The 22956-nt window shown below is 37.6% G+C and overlaps 1 protein-coding gene across 1 annotated transcript; it reads right to left on the reverse strand.

Annotated features, from left to right (window-relative positions):
• Positions 1-496: 496 nt before the first annotated feature.
• Positions 497-20851, reverse strand: LOC129280777 (cilia- and flagella-associated protein 251-like). The gene is made up of 12 exons (XM_064111963.1): positions 20676-20851; positions 18035-18138; positions 13325-13556; positions 12586-12758; positions 11086-11267; positions 9579-9779; positions 8748-8959; positions 8186-8318; positions 7074-7241; positions 6222-6502; positions 5559-5744; positions 497-1503 (listed from the first exon to the last, which is right to left on the reverse strand). Exons 3-12 carry the CDS (start codon positions 13463-13465, stop codon positions 1369-1371), a joined length of 1812 nt encoding a protein of 603 aa, XP_063968033.1. The 5' UTR covers positions 13466-13556; positions 18035-18138; positions 20676-20851; the 3' UTR covers positions 497-1368.
• Between the last annotated feature and the right edge of the window lie 2105 nt (positions 20852-22956).

The following is a 22956-nucleotide window of genomic DNA, read 5'->3' on the forward strand; positions in this document are numbered from 1 at the left end:
TTTAAACCAGAGTTTAAATTAAACCCGACTTCAGAATACGGGCCAGAGTGTGGTTTCATATAAAGGACATTACTATCCTGCCAATCCAGACAAAACACTAAATTTAATTAAACCAGAGCATGATAAAGACATACTGGGTTAGTTGAAAGTACCGTGTTCAAATCTGGTGTTGGTGTTGTGACAATATCAACACCAGAAACATTTTGGTGTGTTCAAGTACAGTATTTAAATCTGGTGTTAGTGTTGCAACAACACCAACACCAGGCACAACACCAGACTTGAAATGAGGCTGGCGTTGCGATTGACCTCTGAAAATATGGCATACTGTATATCCGGGCAGCTTGTGTTGAGTGCTGGTATTGAATATCATCAACTAGTACAATCATTTTGTTATCCACAAGATAAAATAGATTCAAAGCTATACAGAGTTTTTCATAATCATATAATAATCATCATCATCACCATTATATGCAATTATTAAGTGCTTAATACAATGTGTCTAGGTGAAGCATACTATTACCCCAGCTTTGCACAGCTACCCCAATCAGGTGCTCGAGCATTTAAGGAATTCCTTCCTTCCGGGTCGCAAACCTGGGTGGAGAGCGGCAAATGAAGATCAACGCCTTGCCAATTGTCATAATCAACTGGAATGGTAGAGTTGCAGGAAATATTAAAAAAATGAATTTGTTCGCTGGTAATCAAAATCAGTAAAAAAAAAAAGTATAAATATATCATCTTGATCTCAAAATTATTACAGCTATATACAGTAACATAATTTTCAAATATATTTTTGTCACAACTAATTATTTCAAAATATTAAGTCCATAATCCGTCTCTCTCTCTCACTCACTCTCTATCTCTCTCTCAACCCCACCATCCCTTCAATAACTTATGCTCATCATTCCACATGAAATATATTGTTTTTCCATGGACATCTTTCTTTCTCTTTCTTTCCTTCTTCCATCTCTGTCTTACCCATTTCTCTATGTGTGTGCAAATGTCCCCCTCTCTCGTATGCTTCATGTCTCTTTTTCTATCTGCCTCTTTCCATCCCTATCTCTCTTTCCTCCCCCTTCTCTCTCTCTCTCTGCGTGCCACATTATCTATCCACCCCCTTACCAGTGTATCTCTTCTATAACATATCAACAGAGCTGCAAACCTGAATAAGAACATTTCAGTACTTTAAAAGATGAAAATCAGTATTTGGTGAGAAATCAGTATTTTCAAAGAAATACCATAAATACACAAACCGACACTTTAGAGATCCATAGTTTGTATGAAACCATCAATATTTCTCTCATTTTTTTTAGTACTGACTACTGAAAACAATACTAGTTGGCAGTTCCGTGTCAATGCCTCCCTCTCTCGCTAAATTGTGATAGTAATGTTTCCAGATTTCATCTCCGTCTTGATGGTCTTGTGTCCCTTTTGTAGTTCCGTTGGCGTGATGCCCTCCGCCTTCTGCCTTTCCCTCTCGATCACATCCTCGGCCGTGGCTGTAGCCTGTGTCAGGAGACAAAAGTAAAAGTGCAATGTGAAGGTGTTGTGGCTCCATGGATAAGTCTCCGGAATTTGAACCACAAGGTCCGGGGTTCAAACAAATGCCACCGCAGCACTCATGTCCTTCAGTAAGGCATTTATCTACATTTGCCACTCTTCACCCAGGGCCCAGTAACACAAAGCTTAGTGATGAATATCAAATTTGAAAGAACACATCTGATTGGTTGTTGGTCAGTATTTTGAGCCAATTGCACGTGTAAAATTGTTCTTGATTGGTCAGTTTATTTAGCGATTGATCGCTTATCTTTGTGTTACGAAGCCCAGGGGGCTGTTTCACAAAGCTGTTCGTAAGTTAAGAGCAACTTTAAGAATGACTGGTGGACCTTTTTTGCGCTAAATTATCACCAAAGAACATTTAATGGTGAATATCATTTGCCACAAGAAAGGATCACCAGTTGTTCTTAAAAACGCTCTTAACTTATGAACAGCTTCATAAAACGGCCCCCAGGTGATTCCTTGAATGCTCAAGTGCCCGATCAGGGTAGTCATGCTAAAGCCAGGGTAACAGTATGCAGCGGTTAGAAACATTTGTATTAAGCGCTATATAAATATTGCATATTATTATTATCATTTGAAATAAGAGGTTTGGTGTATAAGAGATGTGCGAGATCAGTGGTCCTGTATGGAAGTTAGACATTGTGTCTGAGCAAAAATGAGAGGGGATTTTGAGGAGGACAGAGAGAGAGAAATCGTGAGTGCGATGTGTGGTATGAAGTTGACGAATTGGAAGAAGACTGAGGACTTGATGAAGATGATGGTTTTGGAGGAAGCAGTGGAACGGTTGGTGAAGGTGAACGGGGTACATTGGTGCGAAGTGAATCCGGCCATCCCCGTTCACAGGGACAAAACTGAATTTAAAACTTTGGAATGATGATGGTGAGGCTTGAGTATGAAAGGGTGCATTCAAATTTTCAGGCCAAAATCAGACTTTTTCTGTCTGTTAATAAAGTTAAACACATGGTCGCATCCTTCATCATTTTCAATGTAATGCTGATCATAAACTCCCAATCAGATACTTTTCATTTAGTGTTTTTCAAAAAGAAAGATAAGAATTCTGGGAAAGCATTAATGCAACGTCAATTCCATAATGCTTTTGATTGATGTGACTATTAATATTGTTCCTGGTTTGATAGAGATAGCAACACAAACTTTTTGGAAAAGTTTGCAACCAACCTGGATCCAACAACACAAAGGTTAGCGAGTAATCGTACGCTTTATTTTCATGATTGATTGTACATTGTAGTCAATGCAATCAATCATAAAAATATTGTACGATGATTGTAAAGCTTTGTACTACAGGCTCTTGACCTTTATTTCCAGGTCAACGTGGCCTGTGCTTAACCCCAAAGCATAAACAACTATTACTCCGTAGAAGTGGGCTCAAGATGGCATTTCAAAACACTCATTTAGCCTTCGCAGAGGAATCATCCATACACCCTAAGTCAAATCTGCTCGCCCAAATGGTTAAGCATCAACTTTGAAAAATGAAACAAGTTTATATCTATTTACAATCACTAAAGTCAAAATTCCACTTCAAGGAAAATGAAACCTTTGGATTAAGTTAGCTGGTAGGAAAACAGGAAAATCAAAGAATGAGATTAATGAAGATTCAAGCATAATTGGACAAATATTAAGAAAGTTACGAGCATTTGAACGTCGACATCACTAATGATAAGGAGATCCTCCCATTGGCAATGGCACCAAGATTCATGATGCCGCAGAAGTACGATTCTCCTCTTTGTGTACTGAAAATATACCCCCAAACCTATATTTTTGCTCATCTTATGGAAGGATAAACTATACCATCCCTCTATGCTAGTCTGCAAGCACAGACTCAAATTTGACACTTTAAAGGGAAATCCAGCCTTGGCCATAAAATGTTGTGTTGAGAAGGAGAAAAATAAATTAAACAGAATGGAGAAAGTTTGAAAGAAATCGTACAAGCAATAAGAAAGTTATAGCTGCTTTAAAATTGAGATCACTAATAGTATGTAGATATCAAATTGGCAACTGGGTAAGTATATTATGACAAGGGGCAAGGACAACTTTCCCATAGGCCATGTACTTCATTATCAGGGATTTGTGGTTTTCTCCTAAGTACCCATTCCCCTGGGGCAGTAATCTAAATATAATCCAGGTAGTATATTGTTTTATGTTCTCATGAAAGAAAAATATAATTTGAAATAAAACTTTTGGGAAAAATGACATTTTAGCCATAATATGTATTGGAGAACATGGAAGAGTAGTCCTTGCCTTACATCACTATGACATCCCATATGTGGCAAATTTGAAGTCTCCATGGGTATAGTGATTACCAATATTTACAACTTTTAAAAATTCATAACTTTCTTGTTGTTTGTCCAATATTGTTCAAACTTTCACCTATCAACTTGTCTGATTTTTCTTTTTCTTATAAAAACAAGTTTTTATTTGGGTTGGATTCCCCTTTAACAAAATAATACCATGTCTAATGGAGTGTTGCAAGAAACTTGCAATCAATGGTACATGTAAGTCAATTTGATGCTTTAAAATCAATCACAATGCAACTGATTGCAAATTCAAAATTGATTGCTTTTTGGCTCCTTGCATCAACAAAATTAAATTGATATGCTTTGATTAAACTTGATCTATCTCTGATAACATCAATCACAAGTATGTCAATTGATTGCAGATTTAAAATGGATTGCTTTTCTGCTTTTAGCATCAACAAAAGTAAATTGATATGCTTTCTCTTGTATATTTGCACCAAATATTTGCAACCAATTGCACATATTTTCCTGCAACACCCCTAAGACTGGGAATACACTCTAACATTCTATCTGCATCAAACAGCCAAAGTATCTGAGTGCATCTAGTCTCCTATTTCAGACTGTATAATGCACTACGTGAGAACCAAGGGCATGAGCCTGCAGAATACCTGCGGTTTTGGAAGCCTTGAATCACTGAGACTACAAATCTTTGACTTGCATTTTGTTTAATAGTCTTGCCTAAATTTTTAGTTAAAAGAGATATAACTTCAAAATTCAATAAAGGCAAGACTCGAAACCTGCATAAACGGTCTGACTGGAGCATCGGCTTATAATTCTCGCTACCCCAAATAGCGATTTCGCCGAGATCCGGGAAAATCCCTGTAACGTGCATTGCATTATGGGATAGCTTTTTCGGTATTACAACTTCCTGTTCGGAAGTCCAATGCACTTAACAGTGCCGTCATGCACAACAACACAACGTCGCTTTCGCTCGGAAAGTTCGTGATCACAACCCTCTCTTTCACGATACAGTTTAACAGTTTTACAGCCTTTTCTGCTAAAGTCACTAATTCTGCCCGACGCTTTCAATTGCACGGTATTCATCTGTCAGTTAAGATTTTTTTAAGTTCCGAAACTGATTTTTATCCATTTTGTGGTCGACGAAAAATTGAACGAAATGAATGCTGTATATATTTAGCGTCTAGTTGAATACGATCGTGATGTCAGGCCGGTCGCTTAATGCAAAATTTTAAGATATTCATTATTTGTTTGATTTTTTTATAACCAAATAAAAACATGAATAAAAATTATTTTCACGTGAAATATATTTTTTATATTTATTTATAATTCAAATGGAATCAAAACTGACCAAATGTAATAAAAAGTATTATACTCTGTACTTATTACGCTGATTGGCATCGATTTCAGCGTGGTGGAAAATTCAGTATCGCGAACCTCGCGCGAGCATGACTCTAAACCGGAAGTGGTGATGACGACCCGACGGAGTGAAAATTATCTCGTCCCGCGCATTATGAGATTTTTGTTCCTATTTGGGGTAGCGAGAATTGCGTCACACCAATCGAGCTTATCGATGCGTTCATTTGGCCATGAATACCAATGAACCTTATTCAGACTAAATAAACCCTATTTCATCATCATTCCCATAAACTTTGAAATCGCTTGGTTATCACTAAAAAAGACGTGCCCTGCCCATCCCCGCTCCTTTCCCCATAAAAACATTCCACTTACCCAAGCGAAGAAAACAGCAGCACCGGCACTGACATCTCTGACCTGCTCAAGGTCGAACTTCGAGAGGAGGGCGATGGTACGCTCAGAGGGGGCAAGAGGAATCTTATTGGGGTCGCATTCCATGACACGTCGCTTCAAGCCCTCTTTACCGGTCTTCCCAATGAGGGCCTGCATCCCCTTCCATACCTAGAAAGTGTGAATAAAGAGGGGTATTATGAAACTTGAAAGCCACTGGAAACGACCATCACCATGGCATGTCTTTAAAGTAAATTGAAAAAAAAAAGGAATCCTTACTTTTGTATTTCAGTCACAATAATACATCTGAATATGATACAGCATTATCTACATAAAAGTTTGAAAATATATTCTAGTTCTATAGGACCCCATTGGAAATAAGCCTTTTGGCTTTCATGGGTTATCCTGTCAAAGTATTCTTCAAATTCATCTCATATTACTTTTGATATTCTTGACTGACTGACTGACTCAATCAATCAAACAAGCAAGCAATCAATCAAGCAATCAATCAATCAAAATCAATATTACTGTTTCTTGTGGGGTGTCCTATTGCTTGACGGAACTTCGGTTGTTCTTTAAACGGAACTTGGGTCGTTCTTTAAACAGAACAAGTGATGAAAAAAAAAACAGACAAAGAAATGAACCCACCAGTAGCTCCTTCTCCTTGTTGCCTAGCAAGAGGTAGGTGCCGGTCATGACCTTGTGGACCTGGTCCGGAGGCTTGGAGTAGCTACGGATCTCTGCCACGGTGCTCTGTTTGAGATTGAGGATCTCATCCCGGAGGCGCTTGAGCCGCTTGAGCGACAGCAGCATCTTGTTGGCCTTGATCATCTCCTGGGGCATGTGGGCCTCGAAGCCATTCTTCTTGACAAACTTGATGGCCTTTTCCAGGTCCTCCAGGCTGCGCTTGTCCATGGCTTTCACCAAATCTGACAAGTAATGCATAATATAAGTTTCTAATTTTCTTGCCTTCTTTCATTCCATTCTTCATATTTTTTAATGTAATATTACCTTACATTTATTAGAATTTTCACACTTGTCATCTCTTTTATTTTAAATTGAATTAATATCAGATTTTAGGGGGCCAAAATATGATATATCATTTCAGTATTTGTTTTATATGCAGAAGAATCAATAGAATTACCATTTTTCTTATTCCATGACAGGCATCACAAAATACATGTATGTTACAACTAGGGACTCGTTATTAAAAAATACATCAAAATCTGAAAAAGACGTGAAAGAATTCAGCCTTGAAATCTAGGCAGAAACTGTTGAGCCTTTTTAGGGTTAAACTCACAGCATTTAGGGTTAAAATCACAGCATTTTTCACCACACTATAACTACATGAGTAGACTGTGCAGAGAGTCAAATTGATCATTGAGTCAAATATATTGTATCAATTCATCCAAAAAAATTTGCCTTTGACAGCAGAAGTTATACCCGCCATAACAAGTAAATAGGGAAAAGAAATAAAAATGACTAATCTTGCTTTCTTACCATCCCTTGCCTTGAAGCGTTTGAGGATGGCTTCCGCCTTCGCAAGGTCGCCCTCTGTGTCAGCGAGCTTGGCATCCTTGAACTCCTTGACAGACTTCTGTAGCTTGGCCTTGTCCTTCTCCTTGATGGCCACCTTGAGTTCCTTGCGAATCTTGTTGTGACGTTCACCTGATGTCATAAGAGAATCAAATAAGCCTTTTTGCAAATTGTAACCAGGGAAAAAAATAACACGATGGCTCGGGGCAATTTCACTCCCGAAAATTCTCAAAAGAGCCCTGGAAGTGCCCTTAAAAAAATTCCCCATTCACTGCCATATTGGCCCGAATTCACAAAGGTGGTTTTGAAAACCCAGATTCAAACAGTGGACTCATGAATAAAATAGCGTATCTAACCATGGTAACAGGGGTCAATTTGGCGCACTGTGACAAAAGCGCGCAACAGCATTGGACATGTCTTATACACGCGCCCGATATGCGGTAAATTAAGCATAATTTATACAGGAAATCTGCATAAACCATGGACTCAACCGTGGGTTTTCAAAACCACCTTTGTGAATTCGGGCCATTAAGTTTATCCAGGTTCAACTATTTAGGTAGTTGGTTATGAGAAGTAGCAGCCGAAAATAACAAATTACTTTCATACTTGGTTGTGTTTTGCGCACAGGCAGTATAGGTCATTTGAGGCAAAACCATCAAGGTGCTTTTGGAATTCTAAGCATTTGTGATTTGATGATTTTTCATATATTCCTTTTGAAATATTCTTCTCATCACATCCAAGCTCAAGAGTAACAAAATGTTCACAAGTGTTCATTGGTATCCGCCAGTAGCCTAAATAATAGTCAATGAGCCAAAAGCGGAAATAAATAAAACAATTTCCAAACTTGATAATGCTGACATACTATTTTTAATCACCTGGTCTACTATACGCCACATTTTTTTTAAATTTAGAATTTGAATACCATGGGATGCTTGTTACAATAAAAAAATTACAATAGCAGTTTTAAGCTACTGACATCATTCTATTTTAATTGGCTAACTTTTTACAGAAATTGTGCATTTGTTATCGTAACATGTCTTTATGAAACAGGACCAAGATGTAGAGTGAATCCTTACGTTTAGCCTTTTCTTTGGCGGCTTTCTCAGCCTCTTCTGCTGCTTTCTTGCTCGCCGCATCCTTTGCCTCCTTGACAGCCGCTGCCGCCTTCTTAGCCTCCTCCTCAGCCGCTTTAGCCTTTTCTGCAGCTTCCTGACAAGTGAAATAATTAAAAGATATGGATAAAGCATGATCTCATGTTCTGATATCATTCTATCATCTTCAGCATACAATCTTCCAAATCTTCATCATCATCAGAACAATGTCATCGTCAGCATATAATCTTTATCGCTATCGACTTCATCATCATCTTCATCATCATCATCGTCATAATCGTAATCATCATAATCCTCCTCCTCCCCTCCTCCTTCATCTCATCATCATCTTCATTACATCCACCACCATCATCATCATCATCACCATCATCATCATCATAATCCTCCTCCTCCATCTCATCATCATCATCATCGATATCAATCCCTTTTTTCTTTTTCTCACTACCACCAACACCATCAGAAAGTTTACAAATTTGTATTAAAAAAAAAGCCAAAAAAAAAAAGAAAAGGAAAAGCAGTAGCCTACCTTGGCCTCATCCTCCACATTTTTATTCTTCTCCATCTCGGCTCTCTCTTCCTCCTGGAGTGCTATAGCCTTGGCCTCCAGCTCCCTCTGGGCCTCCAGGGCTTGCTGGACCTCGATGATCTCCAGCTCCCTCTGCCGCTCCTTCTCTTTCTCATCCATCTCCTTCTTCTCTTGCTCTGCTTCCCGTTCAACCGCTTCTCTCCTTCCTCTCTCTGAAGAAAGAATAAAATCATCAGATGAAATCAATTTTTTCATGTGCATAAGGAAATCCTTAGATGCTGGATTGCATTCATAAGCGATGTGGGCAACGACAAAGTGAGAGCAATATATACAGTATATATTGCTCTCACTTTGTAGGACCTTTGAAACTTAAGAATATCATTTGTTTATGTGTTTGTTTTTCAAAATTTTAAAGAAAAAAAGGATTTTAGGCTTGAAAATAGAATAAAAAGAAATGAGTAATAGGATTGTTCCCAATCTTAGGTTGGCAGCTAAGTATAGCTTTTTTTCTTTAAAATTTTGAAAAACATACACATAAACAAATTATATTCTTAAGTTTCAAAGGTCCTACTTCTAAGGGAAAACTCTATTTAGTGTCACTTCGTCTTCCCCATAAAAATCCTACTAAATAGGATAAAATCCTACTAACTGGCAGCTCTGAAGAAGTAGACTAACTAAGCCTTAGACTAAAATGAGGATTACCGGTAGACTATTTGGATATTAGACCAAGTGGAGTGTAGACTAAACAGGTTTAGCCCATGTGTTATTTAGTACAACATTTGAGAAGTAGACCCAATACTTTGAAGACAAAGAGAATATAAGCCTTCTCACCTTCGTCTTCTCGCTCTCTTTGCTCTTGCGCCCTCTGATCCTCCACCCTCTCCTCTTCCTCCTTCTTTCTTCTTCTCTCATCTTCATCCTTCTTTCTTTGCTCCTCTGCTTTCCTCCTCCTCTCCTCATCCTCAAGTTTCCTCCTCGCATCTCTGGCCTCCTCCTCCTGCTGTTTCTTTCCTTCGTGCTTCTTGTTCCTTTCTGTAAACAAAACAAAATGGGGGCATCGTGGTTTAGTGGTTACGACTTTCGTCTCTCAATCAGAGGGACATGGGTTCGATTCTCAGCCATGGCGTGTTTTCCTTCAACAAGAAATTTACCCACATTGTGCTGCACTCGACCCAGGCGAGGTGAATGGGTAACCAACAGGATTGATTCCTTAAAATGACCACTGACCGCCGGAAGGCAGTTCCAGCTCAAGCCGGGATAACAATAATAATATTGCAATGCGCCGCGGAAAGATTATTTCTAGATAGATGGCGCAATATAAATGCCTATTTTTATTAAAATTGGAAGGGTAATACTTGACCAGCCAGATCGGTTGCCAGGTGGGTGTCATAAAGCTGTTTGTACAACCAGGGGCAGATCAAGGATTTTCCAAAAGGAGGGGGGGGGGGGTATTTGATTAAGGAACATTTTGACACCCCCCATAAGGTCTACACAACCAAATCGAGGTCATTTATTCCAGGAATAATTTGACAAGCAAAAAAAGTCTTCACTACCAAATTAAGATCATTAGTTCCAGGAATAATTTGATTAGCAAAAAAAAAAGACTTTACTACCAAATCAAGGTAATTTGTTCCAGGAAAAACCAAGCCCACCCCCCCCCCCCCCATAAAAAGGGTCTTCACTACCTAGTTGATTGAATTTTGTTCCGAAAATAATTTCACAAGCAAAAAAAAGGTCCTCACTGACCTATGCATGATATATTCCACTAAAAATATTTTTTGGTGCCTCTAAAAAAAGGGGGGGGGCATGGGCCAGATTTGCCCCCCCCCCCGGATCCGCCACTTCGTACAACAGACTTTAATAACACACTACTGGCGACCCTTTCTTTTGCTAAATGATATATCCCTTCCATGTTTAAAAACTTTGTTGTGCTTAGGGAACAGTTTTTGTATGTTCCTTTTACGACCCTATCTCAACATGAAATGACATTTGTGGTCGAGAGAGCAAGAAAAAATTGTGTCAGCCAAATATCCAGGATGGTCGCCATATTCTCAGAAAATCACATTTTTTGCCATAATTGGGACATTTTGTTGAATTTTCACACACTTTTTGGTGTCTTCACCCATGTTTCACAGGTCAGGGAATGCATTTATGCTTACAGAACGAATCTCAGACTGTTGGAAGTCCATTGATGCCCACGACCAAAGTGTTGATTATTATGGCAAAGTTCAGGAAAGGTTGACTTGAATTTGTCTGCGGAGTCCTACTGTACAGTTGAAACATTGATTTTTGGGGGGGTTTGTTTTCTTTTAAGATAAAAAATTTCATCATAACATACCTTCTTTTTCTCGTAGTTCTTCATATTCTTCCATGGCTATTTCTTGTCGGTTAGGGATGTTACACAGGTCCACCTCAATCTCAGCGAAGCTGATCCCGCTACCCCTGACTGGTCGGTTGCGTAAAAACTTCTCCCATCGACGACGTGAGAACAGGTTTCCATGCACTGCTTCAAACATAAATCTAGTATTTTGGAAAATATATATAACGGTCAGGTCTTAAAGGTCAAGTCCACTTCAGGAAAATGTTGATTTGAATCGATAAGGAAAAATCAGACAAGCATTATGCTGAAAATTTCATCAAAATCGGATGTAAAATAAGAAAGTTATGACATTTTAAAGTTTCGCTTACTTTTCACAAAATAGTTATATGCACAATTTAGTCACATGCAAATGAGAGAATCAACGATGTCCGTCACTCACTATTTCTTTTGTTTTGTATTGTTTGAATTATACAATATTTCAATTTTTACATATTTGACAATAAGGACCAACTTGACTGAACCATAAAATGGTTAAACAATGGTATTTCCACATGTTCAGGGAGAAATAAAACTTTGTTTCACAGGACAATAAGGAGAAAATTAGAATATTTCATACTTCATATAATAAAATACAAAAGAAATAGTGAATGAGTGATGTCATCCGTACCCTCATTTGCATACCGCCCCGAATGTGCATATAACTATTTTGTGAAATTAAGCGAAAATTTAAAATGTCATAACTATCTTATTTTCCATCCGATTTTGATGAAATTTTCAGTGTTATGCTTGTTTGATTTTTCTCTTTTTATTCAAATTAACTTTTCGTTGGGGTGGACTTGTCCTTTAAAGATGCATAATACCATATAGTCTCTATAGATGCGTGTGGAGGTTTGTTTTTAATTTTCTTTTTGTAATGCTAATCCAAGGCCTTCTTGAAAAGGTATGGTTTTTACCTCTTTGCATGCTGAATTCATTTTTGGGGGATAATAATGACAATTGTTGCCATGTTATTTTCTTTAATTCAAGATTTCCATATTGCACCATTGATACTTATTATTATTATGTAAATGTTATCCAAGAACTATTGTCTTTTATTAGCTTATCTAATTTGAAGGTAGGGGAGAAAACTAATTATTATGATTGTTGAATTTAATTGTATGAATGTGCAAGATTGCAACATCAGCGCGCAAAGGGTTAAACAGATTTGAATCTGTTGAAGTCTGTTACTGATCTGACATCATGAAGTTGCTCCACAGTTTTTGGTGCCATTTTCCCAAAAGCTCTGTCACCAAAGGTCTTGGATTTAACATGTATTTCAGAGAAGAGATCCTTTGATTGTGCACAAAGACTTTGACTGGGTTGATATTTCTGAATGAGATCACTGAGGTAAGCAGGGGCATTCCCATTCATGCACAAGAGTGAGGATAAAACAAGTCTTTATAGGAAGCCAAAGGAGATTCCTGGAACCGCCACCGTGAACAGAGTGGCAAAGCAAACCAGAATACCCTATTCCTTTACCTTGCTTGGTCTTCTGTGATGAAACCCTTCTGCTCTCTATCCAGGAGGTCGAATTCCCAACGGAAGTCCTGAAGAAGGAAGTACCTCCTGTCCATCTCCTGCAGGACACCGAAGAGTTCACTGGGTTCGCAGGAATCCTCAAAGGCACAGCAGTACATCATAGATGCCTTCACCTACGAACGAGAAATTAGAATTAAAGATATTTCCGAATATTGATGATAATTACAAATGATAGTGTAACGAAAGCTAATGTCTTGTGTGTGTGTATATTTTTTTTGGTTCAAACAAAATCAACAGAAACAATGCATGATTGACAATCAAATGATTTTGTTACAGATATTACTGTTAGGGGTGTTCACAGTTTTTTGTTTATATTTTCAATCTAAGGCATCATTGGCTATTCATACATGTATATAAGGAGGATGCACCTATTTTGCTACTTGGTAACACTAGTGAGTTAGAATACATACATGCAATGCCTGTTATAATACTATCATTGTTGCTGCTGAAATTGAAATTGAAATATCATCATCATCATCATCACCATCATCATAACCATCATGGTCATCATCATCATCATCACCATCATCATCATCAGTATCACCATCATCATCACCATCATCCCAATCATCATTTATATTGTTATAATCATCATCATTATCCCTATTATTATGATCATTATCATCATTACTATTGTCATCATCATCATCATCATCATCATCATCATCATCATCATTACCTGTGGTATACTGATCCCTCCCATCCGAAGGCTCTCGTGCAAGAGTTGAAGTTCCACTGGATCCAGTTCCCCTTTACATTCCTTATCATACTGGACAAACATGGCGTCTACCACCCGCTGCCGTTCAGCAAGCTCCGCCATGATTGCAGGTCAAAGGGCAATCCAAGGTCAACTCGGTCCCAAGATTGACCCTGAGGCCGTAGCGCTGTATTTCTTCACAACTTTTCAGAATCTAGCATTGGGTATTTGAGGGGCAAAACATAATAGAGATAGAAACAATGTTAGTAAACAGATCCTATGGCACATACATGTATGTATTCTGCTGTCAGGTTTAATAGACCTTTGCATTAATGTCATCTCGCCCTATCTTCTATGCTTTTCACACTGCATTTCCTTAACCTCATTACTATCTTTTTTTTTATTCACACCGTCTTTCTTAAAGGAGAATGAAACTCTTGGAGCAAGTTAGCTTTTGTGAAAGCAGAAAAATCAAAGAATAAGATCAACAAAACTTTGAGTAAAATAGGACTAGCAATAAAAGAGTTATGAGCATTTGAATGTCGAGATCACTAAAGCTATGGAGATCCCCCCATTGGCAATGCGACCAAGATCTATGATGTCACAGATGAACAACTCTCCCCTTTTGGACACTGAAAATATACCCCAAAACATTTATTTTTGCTCATTCTAATCATTTGTGACAAACGATTCATCAATGATATAATGTTGTGAAACCTCTGTACTTGTCCTCTCATAAAGAGAACACCTTACCTTGTGATAGACTCTATAAAAGTGAGAATATAAGTGAAATAAGTACTAAAGTAATAACGGAGTTGTACGTGTGTGACATCACAGATCTTGGTCGCATTGCCAATGGGAGGATCTACATGGCATTAGTGATCTCAATAATCAAATGCTCATAACTTTCTCATTATTCATTCAATCTTCCTCAAACTTTCAACAATATGTTTCTTTGATTTTTCTCTTTGATATGGATTCAGCTGGTTTCAAGGGTTTCATTCTCCTTTAACCCCAAACTATTTGCTTAGCCATCACACAGCTATCACACAGCTCATGAATATTGATGATTTTACCATACAGAGCGCGATTAACGTGCAATTTCGACTTCTGTGATTGGCTAGTGCTTAGCCCCACTTTTCCTTAGCCCACTTTCTTTTCACACTGCATCTCTTAGCACCACAATTGTAGTACTACTCACTAGCACCACAATAACCCTGCTAACCCTGCTTTTTTGCAGGGCCAGATAGTACCAACTATTTACAGTGCTAGCCCACTTTGCTAAAACGTAGTGTGAAAACGAAGTGGGCTAAGCTTAACCCCGGGATATTGGTGGGGCTAGGACCCCCCCCCCCCACCTAGCCCCACCAATTTCCCGGGGTTAAGGAAAAAAAAGTGCAGAGTGATAAGCATCTTAGAGGCTAAAGTGTGCGTTGGTGATCTGCTGCTCAAGGTGAAATATAGAATCTTCCAGAACTAGCAATTTTGTACACACACAAAAATGATTGTTTAAAAAATCATATTCTGCCAATGAAATGCAGAATCGGCACCATCTGTTCAAATCATGGGCATATGGAAGCTACAACTGAAAAGGGTGCAAATATTCCTTAAATTGAATGAATAAAGAAATCTGTTAATTGTCTACAATTTATCCTTTTTTTTATTGCGTTCAGGAAAATGGTAATTTGAAAATTCAACAGACAAGATCTAATTCAGTGAATAAAGTCAACTATGTCAATTGCAATTCCCAATTTCCAGGGACGGTATTCTGAAAACCGCGTGAGCACAAACACGGTGTTAGGTAACACGATTGGTATTCTGAAAATCGTGTTAGCAGGAAAAACAGTTTTTCAGCTTTATTTTCCATCTATCTTTCTCTCTACTAACAATAATAACTGCTTTGGAACTTTCTGTGAAAATACATCTTTAATTTGGATTAATAATCAAAATCATTAACATATATGCTCATGAGTTTACTTTTTGCCATATATCGTTTAAAAAGATGAAAGGAGAGGTAGAAGATTAAAAACGTCTTTTCAATGGTTAGGCCTATAGTTTCAATGTGACTCTCAATGCTTCTAGGTTATCCTTAATTTACCTATCCCGCCAGTCAATCAATTGTTTCGGATGGGGGCCCAGGCAAAAGTGAAATGCTTCTAGGTTATCCTTAATTTACCTATCCCGCCAGTCAATCAATTGTTTCGGATGGGGGCCCAGGCAAAAGTGAAATAAAAATAGGGAGCCTATATCATTTATATTTGGGGGGGGGGGGGCTGATCGCTCTACGCATCAAATTATTATAAAGAATTTGGCTTGCGGAGAGCACCGAAAAAATACAATTTTGTATGTTTGCTCATATTTCTATGTCAGGTTTACCCCTTTTCAATGGTTAGGCCTATAGTTTCAATGTGACTCTCAATGCTTCTAGGTTATCCTTAATTTACCTATCCCGCCAGTCAATCAATTGTTTCGGATGGGGGCCCAGGCAAAAGTGAAATAAAAATAGGGAGCCTATATCATTTATATTTGGGGGGGGGCTGATCGCTCTACGCATCAAATTATTATAAAGAATTTGGCTTGCGGGGAGCACCGAAAAAATACAATTTTGTATGTTTGCTCATATTTCTATGTCAGGTTTAATTTTTTTTTTAAAGTGCTTTTCAGTTCTCAAAACTATTAGGAGCATATAGATAAATTATGCTTGCCCCCCATATTTTAGGGGTGATCGTCCCCTGCCCGATCCACAATCGATTGAGGCCTCTGTCTCTCTTATAAATTCGTACCCATGCTGTCTGAAATAATCCATTCTTTATTGCCACAATCCCCCCTCCCCATCCCCCCCGTCTCTTTCTAGCTCTAACATTAATTAGCTGTATGCGCTTATGACGTCACAAAGGAAAGCTTCGTGTCACCGCGCACGCACTCCTTTTTTTCCCTGAAAATTTTGCGCGAATTTTTCTCTAACAGCGCATTTGATTGGATGAAATAGATGCAGAGTGGGAGGAGCTAAAGATCACACGATATTTAACACCAAAGTTAACACGATTTTCAGAATACCTGTCATCCATTCTTTATTGCCACAATCCCCCCTCACAATGTACATGCACCTCGCTAAATATCATGAATCTTATCTTAAATTTTAAGATAAGTTTCGTTATTTATCGGCCAATGCAAGTATTCAAAAAAATCTAAATAACCACTAGTTGTCGCCCTCTATATGCGTCTTGTAGCTAGGCTACGATAACAAAGGCGGCAAGATGGCGACAATGACAGACTGTGAGTAAATGCTCCTCTGCTTTTAATATTTTCATTCATTTTATGTGTAATATTATTTTAAAATATGATCATTTTGGACCAAAAGGATTAAAATGATATTGTACTATTGTAGCCCATTTATATAAGTTTGGGCTCAAAACCATAAATAAAATGCGCAATTTCCATTAAGTTAGAGCAAGGGAACTCTTCCCGTGCATGTAGTGCAATGTCATCCCGTCCATAGGCGGCGGAAGCAGGGGGGGGGATGTGTCCCCCCCCCCTAAATTTTAGGTGGGGGGACGATCCCCCCTAAATTTTTTGTTGATAACCTTTTTTTTCCCCTGCATCCCCCCAAAAATTTTTGGTTGATAACCTTTTTTTTTTTTTTTTTTCTTGTCAAAATTTGTTTGTGGTCCCCCCTAAAATGTTTGGCTTCCGCCGCAAATGATCCCGTCCCTTGCTCCTTGGAGATTAAGCACGACTTGACATTAATCTCCAGCAGCCTCCTGGCTAGGTGCGACTAGATATGTAGTACTAGTAGTATCTTGAATTGATCTAGAACTTTTTGCCCAGATATTTAGGGCCACAGCAAGTGGCACAGGGGCGAAAGTACCTCAAGTGATGTTCATGTAGGCTCTACTCCACTTTACTACCGCTACACTATGCTACACCTACCCGAACATCAAGGACAGGTGGTGAACTCACTCTGATAGTCTCCGAGTGACAAAGTCAAAGGTAGGATTTTATGGGGGGGAATATAAAACTCGTGCATCAACTCGATTTTAAAAAGAATAAAAACTTTTATCAGTTATCTTTCTACTTTTCATTCTAATTTCACTCCATAATATATCCATTCTCCGGTTAGTATCAAAATTGGTGACTTAAAAGTTAAAAGTCTTAACTTATAGTGAACTTAGTCTTAGACTAGAGCCAGTTTCGGGTTCCTCACACATATTCACTGCCGATTCCAAAACATCGCAAACGCAAATTGCGCATGCGCGAAAATCGCAGCTCAATTTCAGGACAGGACTACAGATCGGGATCGTTTCACATTTGCACAGGTCTCGATCTATCTACTGGCTACCCATGGGCCATGTCGAGGTCAAGACAAAACCATTGACCATATCATATCTATTATCTGCATAGGGCCTATGTATGTATCTGCTCACTGCACGACGCACAGCGCAGCTCAGACGCCTTCGGCAGGGCCCCGGCTCGGCCCGGGGAAGTTCCGGGAACAGATCAAAGAGCGGGTGACGATAACTAGCCAAAACAAGCAGGCAACGACGCGACACGACTCCACATTAGACAACAGTCACACTGCACAAACAGTTTCCTAATTTAGACAATGAATTTACTGAAAATCTTCTTGACAACTTAAAAACAAATAACTCCTAATAATTTCGGGCAAAGGGTTTTAAAATCACAATTACTTACATGTCGCTATCACTATCAGTATCATGTTGTTGCTACGTCATGCGGCGTCGGTGGTTTCCATTTTCACAACTGTTGAACTCTGAGCAGTTGAGGGCGTAAATAATCTCGAAACAGAAAGGAAATGTTATTTGTGCACTATTTTCATTTTCTTGCATTTACGAAAAAGAATCGATAATCACCCATCTCTCTCATTTTTTATTGCTCCCTTTCTATGTTTGCATTCTTCACCTTTATGTTATTTTTTTTAATACATACAAGGCAAACTTTCAAACAAAATACCCCCGAAAATATTTGTGCCATGATATAATCCATGCAATCACCACCACATCCATGCACACCATCACTAACACATCTTTGCTGAAACTATACAGTAAAAACGCTGTTTAAGATTTTATACAACGCTGTTTACTATATGAACCTTACAGTATTTGTTTAACCGTTTAAACAATCATGTTTAATTTATTGACAATTAAATTTTGAAAATTAAACTCTGTTGCTTAAGATTTAAACAGTTGTTTCAACTGTTTAAACAATTACTGTAAGGTTCATATAGTAAACAGCGTTGTATAATTTTTTTTTACTGTGTAACAAGACCAAATAGATATGTTGTTGTTTTTTCATCCAACAAAAGGCCGGGTATATTGAAGTACTTTTTTTTGTCCTCACTATTTGGTAAATCTTGGGGCAGTCACATATCCGCAACCAACGTCATAACCATAATCACCATGAACATGATGATCATCACCACCACCACCATCATCATCATCAACTAAAGTTTGGGTAATAATAATAGCAGGGCCCACAATGGGAGACCAGTTTTTGGAACTTAAGTGGCTACCCTGGGTAAATATACCATTATCATCATCTTCATCATCTTTATTACCATCATCATCAAAATCATCATTACCATCATCATCATAAACATTATCATCATCACCATCATCATCATTATCCCCATCATCATCACCATCATCAACATCATCACCATCACTACTATTATCACCACCATCATCACCATCATTATCATCATTACCACCAACACTAACTGTATCGTCCCACTATCAAATACTTCCCTCACAAAGAAAAACAAGCTAAAATTTAAGAGACATCAGCATGTTCCAAAATGCATTAATTATGAAGAACAGTTTATTTTTTCTTGCTACTTATCAAAGCATCATATTAATTGTTTGTATCTTTAATCCTTAAATGCAACAAGATATATCATTCAATTCAAGACATTATCTCTGTATCGGTTGAAAAGGAAATAATAAGAGGCAACACCCTTGCTTCTCTCCATATATTTAAAATCTAGCAAATATTCCTCTCCTTCATTATCAACATATTTTGACACATTGATGCCAAAGTTACATCCATAGGAATTCTAACAACATATTTCATTCAATCTATCATAATCCATATCAAGGGGGAGTGAACATTCTGATTTCGTTCTACCATTTTCAAATTTCAATCATTTTTTTCCCTTTGCATTGATTTCAAATGTATGTACAATTATTTACAAAATATACACGATTACACATTTACCAAGATAGACTACATATGGTACATACAAAGATCAGAATACTCTTTTAATTATCTACAAGGTCTTCAATGCTTATTTTGATTTTTTTTCTTTCTCAAAAAAAATTTGAGAGTCAATCATGATCGAATCCCATCTTATACATCAAGTCATATCTGTGCAATGAACTAAACAAAATTAAAAAAATAGATGTGACCTGCCACCCCAAAATAAGCAATAATTCGCCAGGAAAGATTCACTGTAAATTTCCAAAATAGTAATTTGGTTATCACGAAGTAAAAAAGAGAAAATGAGGTTATTTGAAAAGAGTAATTCTTCTTCTTCCTACTGTCAAAAATTTGAAGATTAAGTAAAAAAGGAGATACATGTACAAGAGTTTGTCTGACACAATTTTTTCCTGGACTGCTTCAAGGTTTCAAAGAGATTTGTACAGTGTGTACATCTCATGCTTCAGTGAACCCCATGCTTATGAACCTTATAAATCTTAACTGGGCTATTTCGGACCGGTATATACTGGGGGGGGGGGGGTCAATTTGACCCCACCCCCTCAGATCTCGGCCGCTGATTGCGCAATCGCCGCAAAAATTTGCAAGCGCGTAGAGCCGGATTTAAACTACAAGAGTGTATAGTAAATTTTTTTTTAAATTTTAATATTTTTTATTAATTATGCAAATAAGCATATGAAATTTGCCATAAATTTTGTTTTTTGTGTATGTATTTGCCTTTAACTCAATTTATATAGCTAGTAGAATGCTAATTTTTGGTGGGAGTATCAATTATTACATTTCTAACAAATATCTACAAAAAAATAGCTGATAATTGTCTAATCACAATGAAACTGAAATACACCTTTTTTATTTTGGACCTACATGAAGCATTCCGATGAATGTCTAGATCTACGACAAAATATAGACCCCTACTCCTAGATATAGTATTTTTGAGAAACTCAAAGACAATGATCACACTTGTTTGGAAGTCAGGCAAAAGAAATATTGAAATTGAGGTTTACATATTACGTACGGTAATACAGGATGAGCCCCGAACCCCGGCAAACATATTACAATTTGCAAGTGAGATCATAACATGAAAATGAGCGTAACTTACTTTTATTCCTATGGAATGTCATTAGAATAGTATTGATGTTCCCTCCAAGATTTTCTGCTCCAATGCAGTTCACTCAGATACCATGATTTCGAACATCAATTCTATAAACAGATAATTAGTCTAGCTATTTCGTTTCAGAAACTTGAAATTCGCAGAGTCCAAAAGAACGACACTCCGCACAGATATCGTAGGGAATTGTGGGACGGAAAAAATGTTTAATGCATGAGTACATGAATAAAACATTAGCGTTTTATCCAATCATACAAGTGCATTATGCGTATTTTGACGTCATTCTCATGAATAAAACATTGACCCTCCAAAATCAACCTTCAAATTGTCCGCCGGCAGCCATGTTAGCTATGTACAAAACCTATGGGAAATAAAAACGCGCGGAAAGAGTTACCTCTCTAGCTCCCTTCGGGAGCTTATACGTAAGATTGTATCTCTGTGTCGAAACAGAAAGGAAATGTCATTTGTGGACTATTTTCATTTTCTTGCATTTATGAAAAAGAATCGATAATCACCCATCTCTCTCATTTTTTATTGCTCCCTTTCTATGTTTGCATTCTTCACCTTTATTTTATTTATTAAATACATACAAGGCAAACTTTCAAATAAAATACCCCCGAAAATATTTGTGCCATGATATAATCCATGCAATCACCACCACGCCCATGCACACAATCACCAACACATCTTTGCTGAAACTATACAGTAAAAACGTTTAAGATTTTATACAACGCTGTTTACTATATGAACCTTACAGTATTTGTTTAACCGTTTAAACAATCATGTTTAATTTATTGACAATTAAATATTGAATATTAAACTTTGTTGCTTAAGATTTAAACAGTTGTTTAAACAATTACTGTAAGGTTCATATAGTAAACAGCGTTGTATAATTATTTTTTTACTGTGTAACAAGACCAAATAGATATGTTGTTGCTTTTTCATCCAACAAAAGGCCGGGTATATTGAAGTACTTTTTTTTGTCCTCACTATTTGGTAAATCTTGGGGCAGTCACATATCCGCAACCAACGTCATAACCATATAATCATGAGCATGATCATCACCACCACCCAGTGGCGTAGCTAGGATTTTATTCCTGGGGGGGCACTGGGGGGTCCTTGTTTTTTCAGGGGGGGCACCATTTTTTCGGTGTGTGTGTATCATGTGTCACAAGGGCGGATCCGACTTTCGCCAATAGGGGACGGTGCCCGAAATTATCTTCACCTATATTTTCCCCGATCAGTCACTTCTTATTTTTATTCTTATAAAACAACATTAACATGAAATAATCTCATAAGCCTTATAAAAAGTGCGAGCGCGAAGCGCGAGCGATTTTTTTTTTTTACTTTCATGTATTTTGTCCTGAAAATTTAATATTCTGGGCAATGTTATGTGTGATCCTGAACAAGATTCGTATGTAACTAGATGGTTACTGCGAACGCCAAGCGCGAGCAGAAATTTTTATTAACTGTTCTAGCATTATCGAAAAGGAACCTGTTAAGGACTGCTTACAGTTGCCCACGAAGACGGTATATATTTCAATAATGCGAGCGCGAAGCGCGAGCAAATTTTTTTGACATTCCGACCTAAAAATGGTAATTCTAAGCACTTTTTGTATTAATAAATGGGATAGGTATGTAACTAAACAATTGATGCGAGCGCGAAGCGCGAGAGGTAGAAATTTGAGATTTCAGACCTAAAAGCGGGACACTCTATTCATATTTTGTAAATCATAAATAGGATATAGTTAATTGTATCATTAATAATGCGATCATGAAGCGTGAGCAGACAATTATTGATATTTTGATGTGAAACTGGATAATTTAAGTACATTTTAAATAAAGAACATGCAGGCTATCGCGCATGTTTTAGATTTAGACCTAGAATCTGGGCATTCTGAATACATTTGTTTAATGGAACATTATGGAATACACCTAGACAATATGAACTTGGAAAATCAAACAATGTGACCACGCAGCGTGAGCTTAAAATGCTGATATGTAGACCATAAAAACAAACATTTTACAGAGCACTTAAATTTGTAAATGAAAAAAAAATAATGAAAGCTCGATGTCCGAGCTAATATATGTTTTGTATGAAGACTTCAAAACTTGCTCCATATCAGCCTATTGAGCAAGATATGAATCTCATCGAACAGGCAATTCTGGCGCGAAGCGCAAGCAAAATTTTATTTTTATTTTTTTATTTTTGCAAGTCTTCCCCTTACATTATTTTATTCACTCGTCTTCCTCCTCTTATTTTCTTCTTCTT

This window comes from Lytechinus pictus, chromosome 17 (assembly GCF_037042905.1).
Source record: "Lytechinus pictus isolate F3 Inbred chromosome 17, Lp3.0, whole genome shotgun sequence".
Lineage (NCBI taxonomy): Eukaryota > Metazoa > Echinodermata > Echinoidea > Temnopleuroida > Toxopneustidae > Lytechinus > Lytechinus pictus.

Excerpts from the sequence above, each read along its gene's own strand:
- LOC129280777 (XM_064111963.1), bottom strand. The coding sequence starts at position 13,465 with ATGGCGGAGCTTGCTGAACGGCAGCGGGTGGTAGACGCCATGTTTGTC. Across the intron at positions 12,759-13,324 it reads GAGGGATCAGTATACCACAG|GTGAAGGCATCTATGATGTA; the intron begins GTAATGATGATG and ends TCTCGTTCGTAG. Across the intron at positions 8,960-9,578 it reads AAGAGAGCGAGAAGACGAAG|AGAGAGGAAGGAGAGAAGCG; the intron begins GTGAGAAGGCTT and ends TTCTTTCTTCAG.